The sequence below is a fragment of the Artemia franciscana genome, chromosome 8, assembly GCF_032884065.1.
Source record: "Artemia franciscana chromosome 8, ASM3288406v1, whole genome shotgun sequence".
In the NCBI taxonomy this organism is placed as follows: domain Eukaryota; kingdom Metazoa; phylum Arthropoda; class Branchiopoda; order Anostraca; family Artemiidae; genus Artemia; species Artemia franciscana.
Window position 1 is genome coordinate 14,787,368 of NC_088870.1, and position 13,106 is coordinate 14,800,473.

The 13,106-nt window shown below is 36.6% G+C and overlaps 1 protein-coding gene across 3 annotated transcripts in view; it reads left to right on the forward strand.

The window, feature by feature from the left end:
- Positions 1-13,106, forward strand: part of LOC136030026 (fasciculation and elongation protein zeta-2-like) — an 87,872-nt gene that overhangs the window by 24,047 nt on the left and 50,719 nt on the right. For all 3 annotated transcript variants that reach the window (XM_065708637.1, XM_065708639.1, XM_065708638.1), the window contains exon 3: positions 12,293-12,551. In XM_065708637.1, coding sequence (XP_065564709.1) covers positions 12,293-12,551 — 259 coding nt within the window. The remainder of the gene's footprint in view (positions 1-12,292; positions 12,552-13,106) is intronic.

The window sequence follows — 13,106 nt, forward strand, 5'->3', positions numbered from 1 at the left end:
AGTCCCCCCCCCCAAATCCCCCAAAGAGATTGGATTCAATCCGATTATGTCAATCACGTATCTAGGACTTGTGCTTATTCTTCCACCAAGTTTCATCCCGATCTCTCCACTCTAAGTGTTTTCCAAGATTTCCTGTTTCCCTCTCCAACTCCCCCAATATCACCGGATACGGCCGGGATTCAAAGTAAGAGGTCCGAGACACGAGGTCCTTATAAATGTCAAATTTTTATTAAGATCCGATCACCCATCCGTAAGTTAAAAATACCCCTATTTTTTCTATTTTTCCTCTCTCCAGCCCCTCCCCCGATTGTCGAATCAGGGAAACAACTGTTGTCAAGTCAATTTGTGCGGGTCTCTGACACGCCTACCAAATTCCATCGTCCTAGCACGTCCAGACGCACCGAACTCGCCAAAGAACTGGAAATCCCCTCCCCCCAACTCCCCCAAAGAGAGTGGGTCTGTTCCAATTATGTCAATCACGTATCTAGAACTCATTCTGTATTTATCCGAAGGCTCAATGAGAGCTTGCTCCTTACTTTCCTTTGAAAAAAAAACTTACTTTTTAAAATTTAAATTACCTGAAGGCTCAATGAGAGCTTTGATGTTTTGGCAAATGCAAACTTTGAAGTATACCCCTTGTAGAAAATGCCATTGTGGAAGTTTAAGTACGTTTTTAATTTTTGTAATTTGTCCAATGTTTACAGATAACTATTTATTATTGGAAAACATACGGACTTTTTGCACGGGGGATTTTTCTGTGGGGGGATTATCTGGAGGAATTTTCCAAGGGGAGAAACTTTCCGGAAGAATTACCTTGAATTCGCCTACAAAATTCTATTCATTTGTCTTTCTTCCTCTTTACATGCACAATTTTACATATGGAGAGATTTTTACGGTGCAAATGTCCAGGAGAAATTCTCAGCGGGGATCAAATTTTCTGGTAAGATTTTTCCTTAGGGAAATGTGGCTAGCGTCCTCCTCAGAACCAATAATAAAGGATTAGACTGAATGTATACATGCTAACTAAGAAGAATTAGACAACAAGTCCCAAAAACTGATTAGTTTTCATCTGAAGGCTCACTGAGGCTCAGAGAAGTAGGCAATTGATACGTCCTCTTTTTGGTATCTTACCAAACATTATCTTTGGTATCTTACTATATCCCTGCATTACGAAGCAAATCACTTCAGAAAAAGGAATATACAAACGCTAGAAACATTATTGTGCAATAGGAAGGGAAATTTCACCTTGCAGCATCTTTGTGGACTTCAACCGCATTTTTCAAGGAAAAATCTTATTAGTCAATTGCATCCCCGTTGAAAGAAAATTCGTCCAAAAATTTTCTCCCCACGGGAAATTCCCCTAGACACTTTTTCCTCCCGCTGCAAAAAAAAAACAAAATGCCCAAATGTTTTCTGTAAGGAATGGACAAATAATAAAAAAAAAAACATCGCCATTTAACACTAATTCAAAAATGGCACCTATTATTTCGGATCCTCTTAAAAATAAATGTTTATTGTGAAAAGACTCGAAAAAAGTCTGCAACCCCTCGGAAAAGGAGTCAGATCAAAATTAAAAGTGTACGATTGGAATCTGTATGGTTGAAAACCTTTAGAGGGAAATTACAGTCACCCATTATTACCAAGAAGGAAGATCACTTTTTTGCTTGTTAGCACTTATTTCTTTTTTTTTCTTTTTTTTCTTTTTCTTTTTTTAGCAAGGCTAGGGGATGACCAGTACATCATAGAGAGACGTGTATTAGCTCATTCAAACGGAAATTCAATTTGGTAGTGCCCTTTTTAAGTGACCAAAAAGATTGAAGGTCAACTAGTCTCCTCCCCCTCCCCAAAGGCCCCATCCCCTTGCTAAAGATACCCTTCCCTCATCAAAGACCCCCTCCCCAAAGTCATCCAATCAAAATTTTGAGATAGCTATTTTGTTCAACATAGTCAAAGGTCTTTTATTTTTGTGATGATATAGTCCCAGGGGAAAGGGCTGCACACTGTATCGGTGTATCGGACGGATCGATATCACACCTATCGTCATAGGTGTATTGTTATTAGGCGTATTGGCATCACAAGTATCTTAGACAGGATTTAATAGCTCATATAAAAGATATTGCTCACATTTACGTCCGTCCTATAAATTCCACAATCAGCAAGTTCCAAATGGCACTAAAAACGGCACTTTTGGTGCCATGTTTGAAGTGGAAAAGTTGAGACTAGTGGACTACCAAAATGTTTTAGAACGACGTATAATGGGTCATTTGAAAGCTATAACTCAATTCTAAGTGATGTTTATCAATTCTACCATCCGTAAGTGTGGTATAGCACTTAAAACAACACTTTTGATATCACTCCTTAAGTAGAAAATCTTGGAAGTATAAAACGATATCATCATTGTAATAATTGTGGTCAAAACCTTTAACTGGAGGTTTGCAAGAACATCTCCCATGTGTTCCCCCTCCAAGCCCCCTTAATAAGCTATACAATTAAGGTACAAACACCAGTATATTTAGAGGCGTGGTTCTAATAGTGCAGCGTTCGACTTCAAATTAGTGTCTTGCGTTCGATTCCTTTTTTTTTCAATCATAGTTTTGCACCTTCCATACGACCGATTTCGGATAATGTCACTCTTTTTGTTAATGTAAGACGCTCCTTTTTAAAAGCATGTCCCATTTTGAATCACATTCAGTTCATCACTCAATCCGTACCCAATAAAATGAAGTAATTTTCTCAAAATCCTGTTTGGGGAGGGGGGGTGTAAAGTTGGAGCCAATTTTCCCAAATTAAGTGACAATAACATAGAAAACTGAAAAATGAGCCGTATAGTAATAACAAAGGTAAAAATGTGCTAAAGAAAACTGACTTGTTTCAATGGATGCTTGAATTATGTAGGTTTATCTCAGTTGTGACTATATTTTCAGAGAAACTAAATTTCGGCTGGGAGGGGGGCAAAATGGGATCTGGACGAAAACTGAGGTATGGAGGGGAAGTTGCCCCCTCTGCTCCATAACAAATTACGCCCACAACCACAACCCCTCGCCATTTTGTGGTTGAAGAAGTGTAGGCATGTGGTTCTGGAACCATTCAAAGTTGTATATTGAAAGAAGGATTATTTACTTATTCTACTTACTTATTCTAATTATTTACTTGACAATTCCATCGTAATATTCTCTCCATACGTAAGATTGTGCATTCAAAGAGGAAGAATGACAAATGAAAACAGTTCTGTAGAATTCTGTAGAGCTACTTTCTTAAATGCTACTAAATTCTAATTTTATAATACACAGAATTTAAGATCTATCTCTTCTGTTTTTAAATTTTTCTACAAAAAGAAACGATACTATGTTTTATTTTTTTCGACTCTAAACTTATTTTGTCCTTCATCCCACCCCCTCTACCATATATTGTTAGCTAGTAATGTCTTTGGCCCTAATACCCAATAATGCACCTGATGAGTGATATCCCTCCTCAAATATTTCCCCCTTAATTTTTTATTCGATTCGTTGTTTTCCTTATTTTCAGGTTCAATTAGGTGTCGGCTCGTGGGCCTTGAGATTCAATGATATAGTTGCCAAAACGCTCATGGGTGGGGGGATCAGCCTCCACCTTAATACGCAAAATAACTGTACAGTAACCATAGGTATTTATTTATTGTGCACTTAGCAGAATAGCGCCTAATTCAGTACGACGTAGCTCCCTCCAAAAGAAGAAAACTTCATGTATATCCCCTTTTACCATTTATGCAGCTAGTAATGCCTCTGGGCCTAATATCCGCTACTACACTTGAGGAGTGATACCCCTTCTCAAATATCTCCCCCTTAATTTTTTCCTTATTCCCAGGTTCAATTGCTTTTCTTTTCAATTTTTAAACATGGCTCATTTTTAGGCACAGAATAGCGTCTGATTCAGTACGACGTAGCTCCTTCCAAAAGATGAAAACTTCATGAACATCCCCTTCCACCATATATTTAGCTAATAAGGTCTCTGGGCCTAATTTCAACTACTGCACTTGAGGGGTGATACCACTTCTCAAATATTTTCCTCATAATTTGTTTCTTATTCAATTCGCCAATTTTCTTTATTCCCAGGTTCAATTGCTCTTCATTTCGATTTTAAACACTTCTATCTAAATTCGTCTGTATCTCACCATTTAAGCAAGATGAAATACCAGTTTTCAGGCAACATTAGGGCTATGGGCTGTTTTGGAGGAAAGGTTAGCCTGGTCTTGGCATGAAATGTGACACACGAGAATTATAATCTGGATATTTTTCAGGTTGAATAGTCACTAGAGTAAAGAGTGAAAGAGAAAAATCCAAAGTACGGTTGAATTCAATTGCATTTTTATCTTTAAAATTTGGATTTTATTTAGAGTTGTAAAGTTCTTGGATCGGACCCAAAAATATTCTGAAAGTAGGAGGTTCTAGTGTGTTTAAACTCATCTCCTGATTATTAAACAGTTAAAGCTTCATTACTCAACATAATAGACCTAAAGGCTAGTCGAAAAAAAAGTGTTGAAATACACATATTATTGTCGCAAAAGTGAGTCTTTCATCTTTGTCTCAATACAATGTAAAGCAAAAATACGTAAGATATAAAGAAATAATTTTTAAAAATCAATTTGAAGTTCCATTCCCTATATTGATTAGTATCAGTTTCCTAAATTAAATTAATCTTCAAGTTTCCTCTCTTATCCGTTGCCCATAGTCTTTGACGCGGGACTTACAAGAACACAAGAATAATGATCGTACTCTATCACTGAGAGTTGCACTCGTACTTGTTGCGTGACCAGACTCAAACGCTTCACCCGGTACCCAGAAGACTCAGCCTAATTGACTCCCATCTGAAATGATCTTGAGGCAGTTCTCCGGCAAACTGGAGCCAGAAACCCTACCATCTTTGATCAATTTTATGGAATCCGCCATTAGGGTTAAGATCGTTTCTGACAGTTCCCATCAATTCTTCAAATGACCACCTAGTAACCTTCCCCAATCCGGCAAAGGCAGTAACTAGGAGCACATGCTTCGTGATCGTGTCGTTTGATCTACTCATGATATGGCCAAGCCAACACAGTCTTTTCTGCTTGACAATCGTTGTAGGGGGTTTCATGCCGCAGCAGCGGTATAGAATAGAGAAGAACAGATCTAACCAGCCACTTTATAAATACAAATTTTTCCTCTTCATACATGATTCTCCGCCGCTTCCAGAAACAAAGTCTGCAAAGTTGTCAGTTGGGGATAGGCACAGAGGTAGCTTTTGTTTTCTCTAGATGTGCTAATGAGGCAGAAAAACATACAAATGTAGCTTCTAATGACGGTTGGAATAATCATGTTTTTAATTAATTTTTCTATGTTACTTCTCAATGTTCTTCAGAAAGTATTCACATTTGGTTTTAGTCAATTCTGTTAATAGGCATACCATGGGCATTAAAAATGGGTATTTTTATGTTGATTTTGACAATAAATATTATTATAAGTTGAATTTACAAGTAAATAGCATTGAAAACTTTTTTATAGCATTAAAGGTTTGGAATTCAATATCTACCACATTCTTCATTTCTAGTTTCATTTGTCAGAATGACGATTTTTTCCCTCCAAGTGGATGTAAAAACGGTGACTTGGTTTTGTTCCAAAATTTCGGAGACAAAATACTTGTAATTAAATCATCATCAGAAGTAGATTAAGAACTAAGAGAAAATCTGGTTTGTTAATGACTACTCCTGCTGCGAAAATAAATCCAGCTGAAATGGATGGCATAATGTTTATTGGTTTTGCGTAAATATTTCCTGAGTGTCGATAGCGATATGAGCAAGTCCTTAATTTACCCTGTTCCTGAAACGAAGCATTGCTTTTGTCTTGAGTCTCTTTTGTGCTTTTGAGTCTCTCTGATCTCTGATTAATCTTTTATAGTCTCATAATCTTTAATTTTTACTTGAAATTAGTGAAGAAGAATGAAAGAATTATTTAGAATTATAGCACAAAATATCAGGATTCATTTTGAAGAAATTTTCTTTCAAAATCATGGGTTTCTACAAGACTTAAAATTTCTAGAAAAGGATTATTTCTTGTTCTACAGGCAGCGTTTTCGTTTTTGAAATCGAGGCAAAAAAAAGAACTCATATATTTTAGTCAGAGCCTTAATTCGAAAATGTTTAGTTTACGTAATTTACGTAATTTTACGGTAAATGTGGAACGAAATATTTTCTTTCTCTTTTGCAAGGCTCCAGACGCTCGCTTTTTCCTTTAATTATCAACTATAAATGATTTCTAACATAATTAAGATGAAAATTTGGCGGCGGGGAAAGCATATATGAAAGACAAACGTGCTAACAGACCGTAAAATGTTATTAGAATGGGTACTATTCCTACAAGTTCTGATTATATATATATATATATATATATATATATATATATATATATATATATATATATATATATATATATATATTATAATATGTCCCAAAGGTTAAAGTTCAGGAGGCGTTACATAACTACCGTACTAGTAGTACTACGATATACCTGTTCCATTGGTAAAACGGATGATATCTATGCAATTATAAGCATTTCTCCCCCCCCCCCCAATTTCACATTTTCTGCCTGGTCACCTTCCAAAAACTGAGAGATTTTGAATCGTTTTTTATTGTCTTCCAAGGCTAAGCTAAGAGTAATCTCACATTGGCTGAATATGCATATCATACTGATTTTACTTAAAATTCGTAAGAATGTTAGCTGTTTCTGGCTAGTGGCTGTTTTTTAGGTGACCTAAAATAGACTATTTTACATTTTTATGTCAAGTAGCTTGCGTTGCAGACTGGGAAAGAGAAAACCTCTTTAGTGAAACTTATCCATCCTGAGAAGTCTTTAAAGCCGACACAACAGTGAAATTGAGTTGGCTTTATCCGCTTTTCTGAAGGAGCCACATTTACAACCCCTTCGCCATGGTGCTCCCATATAATTATCCATAAACAATTTCACTAAACAAAACGTTTAGCATATTTTAATTTTACTTATTGTCTTCCAAATTTTATTAATTTGAATTAGTAAAATACCCCTGAGGGATTGTTTTGTATTTTTATTAAAGTGCGATCATCTAAGTTTAAAAAGGCACGAAAAATCATTTAGCTGATAGTCAAATATCCTTAAATAGCACCTAAGACACATTTTGCGTCAACGAATTTCCAATCAGTGAAAACGCACCGTTCTTTCTTTTAATAGTTTTGTTGTAAATATTAAACTCTAGTTTTCGATCTGTTAACTTTAAGGGAACAATAAATATTAACCAACAGTCAGCCCTCTGACCTCGTAGGTGAAAAGGTATTAAAGTTACGATGTTCTTCCATTCCTTTTTGTTTTGTTTCTGTTGGAGCATTTGTATTCTGTCTGGATGTCTTTCGTATACATAGGCTACAGGATTATATTCCGTTTTGTTTTTCGATTAAATTAAAAAAAAAAAATTCTACTGAAATTAAGAAGCGACATTAAAAATTTGAAACGAACAGAAATTACTTCGTATATGAAAGGGCTGCTTCCTCATCAACGCCCCGCTCTTTACGCTAAAGTTTGACTCTTTCTCTCAACTCTTCTTTTTAAAACAGTAAAAAACTTTAACGTAAAGAGCGGGGCGTTGATGAGGAAGCAGCCCTTTCATATACGAAGTAATTTCTGTTCGTTTCAAGTTTTAATGTCGCTCCTTACTTTCAGTTTAAAAAATTGTTTTTTTTTTAAATTCAATTTCTGAACGTTTTTGAATCAATGCATGTTTTGATTTTGGCTCTCCGCAGAGGAATAATTAAAACGAAATTTGCATATTTATTTCTTTTTTGGCTAAATGGCTTTCTCATAATTTTGATCGAATGATTTTGAGAAAAAAAGAGCAGAGGAAGCCTAGTTGCCCTCCAATTTTTGGGTTAATTAAAAAGGCAACTAGAACTTTTAATTTTTACGAATCTTTTTATTAGTAAAAGATATACGTAACTTATAAATTAGCTTACGTAAAGAACTTTTTATTCTCATGTTTTTATTACATATATGAGAGGGTTCGCCCCCTCGTCAGTACCTCTCTCTTTTCACTAACTCTTAAGTTTTGTCCCAATTCATTAAGAATGACCCCTGAATCACAAAAGCCGTAGAATAAATAGTTGACATTACTAAAAATACTTTATAGCGTAAAGAGTGAGGTATTAGGAGGAGGTGAGCCCCTCGTTTGGGTAATAATTTCGGTTCGTTTTGTGTTTTAATGCTGCTCCTTACTTCCAGCTGAAAAAACTTTTTCATATTTATTTTTTCATTGTTTTTTTTTTAATAATGCTAGTAAATCCTGCGCTCCCTTGAAGGAAACTTTCTTCCCCCATGACAAATTCCTCGATGTAAAGTTCCTCCAGCATATCCCCCTCTTCTTAACCCCTCCTCCAAGCAAAAAATCCTCCTGAAAACGCCTGTACATTTCCCAATAACCATTACTATATGTATGCACTGGTCAAAGTTTGTAATTTGTAGCCCCTCCCACGGGGACTGTGGGGGAGTAAGTCGTCCCCAAAGACATAGTTATAAGGTTTTTCGACTACGCTAAATAAAATGGCTATCTCAGAATTTTGATCCGTTGACTTCGATCATTCGATCCGTTGACACGTCGATCACCCCTGGGGAAAAAACAACAACAACAAAAAAATAATAAAAAAAAATAAATGAACACGCATCCGTGATCTGCCTTCTGGCAAAAAAAATTATAAAATTCCACATTTTTGTAGATAGGAGCTTCTGCAGTAGGGTTCTCTGATACGCTGAATCTGATGGTGTAATTTTCGTTAAGATTTGTTCCGTTGATTTGTCTTCTGGCCAAAAATACGAACTTCCACATTTTTGTAGATAGGAGCTTGAAATTTGTGCTTTAGGGTTCTCTGACACGCCGAATGCGATGGTATGATTTTCGTTAAGATTTTATGACTTTTAGAGGGTGTTTCCCCCTATTTTCTAAATTTTTAAATTTTCTCAGGCTCTTAACTTTTGATTGGTAAGACTAAACTTGATGAAACTTATATATTTAAAATCAGCATTAAAATGCAATTCTTTTGATGTAGATATTTGTATCAAAATTTCATTTTATAGAGTTTTGGTTACTATTGAGCCGGGTCGCACCTTACTACAGTTCGTTACCACGAACTGTTTGATTGTTTTGTATATTTGGCAGAGATTTACAGTTTAGCATTTTGGTAAGTTCATACACACTGAAAGAGCATGTTCCCCGACTGCAAGGACGGCTGCTAAGTTTGGGAAAACTTTACTGTTTATTTGCATTCTCCAATTTAGTGATCGTTTCTATGGCACTTGGTATTTACCAAGTGACATATAGCGATCGCAATTTCTGTCCGTCGGTCTGTCTGTCTTTTGGTCCCGGTTTTGCTAGTTCGGGCACTTCCATATAAGCTAGGACGATGAAAGTTGGCAGGCGCATCAGGGATCAGACCAGATTAAATTAGAAATAGTTTCTTCCCTGATTTTACCATCTGGGGGGGAGTGAGCAAACGAGACAGTTGAGAAGAATTTTATTTGCCTTTAAAACAAATGACCGTTCTTCTTAAGTGTGGCTTGCTGGGTATGATTCTCGCTTAGGGTGCGAGAAGTCTCAGGTTCCAATCCCAGACCACACCAATTTTTCATGAAGAAGATCTGAAACTAGATACGTGATCAATATAGCGACTGATGAAAGTTGGCAGGTGTATCAGGGACCGGACCACATTAAATTAGAAATAGTTGCTTCCCGGATTTGACCATCTGGGGGGGGGGGACTGGAAGGACGATTAATTCGGAAAAATTAGAAAAATGAGTTAAATTTTTGAGTAAGTTAAATTTTTAACTTACGAACAGGTTATCGGATCTTAGTGAAATTTGATATCTAGAAGTACCTTGTGTCTCAGAGCTCTTATTTTAAATTCCGACCGAATCCTGTGACACTGGACGGAGTTGGAGGGGAAAACCGGAAATCTTGGAAACGCTTAGAATGGAGAGATCGGGATGAAACTTGGTGGGAAGAATAAGCACAATACCTAGATACTTGATTGACATAATTGAACCGGGTCCGCTCTCTTTGGGGGAGTTAGGGGAGGGGGGTTTCCTGTGCTTTAGCGAGTTCGGTGCTTCTGGACGTGCTAGGATGATGAAAATTGGTAGGTGTGTCAGGGACCGACAAATGGACTTGGCAACAATCTTTTTATCGATTCGACCATATGGGAGGGTGGAGGGGGGAATCGTGGAAAATGAGGCATGTTTATCTCACGAGATCGGATCTTAATGAAACTTGACATATAGAATGATGATATGTTTCAGAAGCTCCATTTTTAAATTGGGTTGGATCCGGGGACATTGGGGAGAGGGGGAAATGGAAATCTTGGAAACCGGAAATCTTGAAAAACGCTTAGAGTGGAGGGATCGGGATGAAATTTGATGGGAAGAATAAGCACTAGTTCTAAATACGTTATTGACATAACTCTAGTACCGAGTCTAATTTTAGGTTCCAACCTCGTCACAAGTGCCATATGAGCTCTTGGCTCTTGTTTTGATCCGGTTTCCACCATTTATGCAAACCATTCTTTCTTGAACTTTGTGTATACAGATAACAAACAGATATAGCGTGACTGTTGCAAACCACCCAGGAATATTCTATTTTCACGTCGTCAAATGCACCTACTTCTACGAAAAATTCTGGTTTCAAATATTCCATCATTATGGATGATATTATTGATTGTAATTGCTTACACCGTCTTCCATAGCCGTTTTTGTGTTACTAGTGTGTTGGAACTTACCACCAGTGCAAAGTAACTCCCTTATATAGCTTTATGCCACTCCAAAGACCAGAAAACTATACAGATTGGGAGGTCAAGCGGTACTTGTGTATTATACGCCACTCACTCAACTGTTTCATTTAATTGGAACCTGTTTCTTTAACCATCACTTCTAATTAGATATCCCACAATATTATGATTGTATAATACTTTAGAAACAAGTTAAGGCTACGTGTTTGCACATTAGGGGGGGGGGAGTGTAGCGGGTCGGCATGCAAAATGTGTTAGGTACAATTATTCTGTATAATATAAAGTAAGAATTGTTTTCAACTTCAAATTGTCCAAATACTTTACCCCCATCCCCTGTAATGTGCAAATATATAGCCAAAATTATATATTTCTCATCTATTGTGTCACTTGTCTTTGTCTTGTCTCACGCTAAGCTGAAAGAGACTAACGACGAAACCGGTTTGTTCTCAAGTTTTAGACAGCGTGAACTTGAGTCAGTGGCTTATAATGCACAAGTATAGGTGAAGCTAAAAGATTGCAGAAGCTAACAGGCGGTTCTCGGTTCGTTTATATTGCGGCTATGAAAGAAAAAAAAATCAATCCTTTTTTTTCGCTAGATGTCTGATGTTTGGCTATTGGCCCTGCTTTATCGATTGCAATAATCGCTAAACATCACCGTTTTGATTTAACCCAATTCAAATCTTAATTTGTAGTGTCACTAATAATAACCATACGTAGTCTAAAATCAAAACACACATCTTCTGGGAAACAGGTTTTGAGCTAGATCCCTCATGTAGGATTAAACAAACCAGCTGTATGTATTGTCCGCATCGTTAAAATGCAGAAATGTTCTTTTTATTTACTTTTTACCTAAATATTACGTTTGCCATTTGGTTCCTTGGCTGTAATCCACTAAGACCATTGCCCGTGACTATCTACCTAAGTTCTGCCCTAGGATGGGTGGATGAATAATAGACTATCTATCTATAAATGAATCGACGTCATTTTTATACAATTTTGAAAAAGGCTTATGCCCGCTTTGCCTCTCACTCATACTATCTGTCTTAGCTTTTTCTCCAATTAGCCATGGTTTGATGCTAACTTGATTTTAATTAAAAATACTAGAACATTGATACTAAGAGGATTGAATAGGGAATAGGATTGAGGGCTAATTCAACTGGGCTTTATGGGACCTGAAATCATTGTTTCTGACTCCAGGGGATTATGTTGATAAACGCTGTTCTAGTTTTATTGACCTCCATACACCGTTTGGTGTATGGAGGCCAATAAAAATGAATCACGTTAAATTACAATTTATTAAGTCACTGCCATTATATTAATTATTATATTGAATTACAATATATTAAGCACAGTTCACCCCCATGTGCTTAGCTCCTTCTTTTCTACGTTGCTTACTAAATTGCGGCTACTGCTGCAACCATATTTATCGTATAATATAGCCGTTTAATATTGCAATGAAACTTGAAGCTTTGTTATTTTATCTAGATGGAGTCATCATTGTCTTCCCACTCGGACTATGAGGATGAGGCAATAACAAGTGACTTCGATGTAAATACAAATCTGAGTCAGTGTTCCCCACAAGAGCCACTAGTAACAGCAGATGATGTCATAAAGGAAATCGATGATATTATGGCTGACTCGAGCTATGACTCAATATACGATGTAGATAATTGCGCAGAGGATGTGGGGACAGGAATGGAGCTACCCCCTGTACCTATCGTACCTGGAAAGTGGAAGAGAGAGGGTGAGTAAAAATAAGCTGATACCCTAATTCAAGTGCGTGCAAAGAAATTGGCTTCGGGGAGAGGACAACTTTCGATAAATAAAAATAAAACAATATCATTGACAATATCGTGAGTTCTCTTGGAGGAGGCAGAAGAGTCTCAGTACCTATAAATTGTATTTATTACACCGAGTCTTTGTACAATAGTTTGAAACAAACACGAGACAAGAACTTGATTGAAGCAAGACAAGAGAAGAACTAACTAAAACACACCGAAAACTCACTTATAAATGCCTCCTTATATTCTACAAAATAATATGTACTAGAATTTTTCATGTTCTACCGTACCGTAAACTCATAAATTCCACTCAGACCACTGCTATCCTTAAAATCCCTATAAACCAATATAAATTACAAAGATAACCTGATCCATATTAGATAATAAATTTCTGTTCCCAGCGCTGAAATTCAAAGTTTTACAAGACATAAAACCCTATAATCACTCTAGCTTAAACCTTTTTGTAGTAATTTTTTTTCGTTTTAAGCTCGACTTAAGTATTTAGCTTAATTTTTACT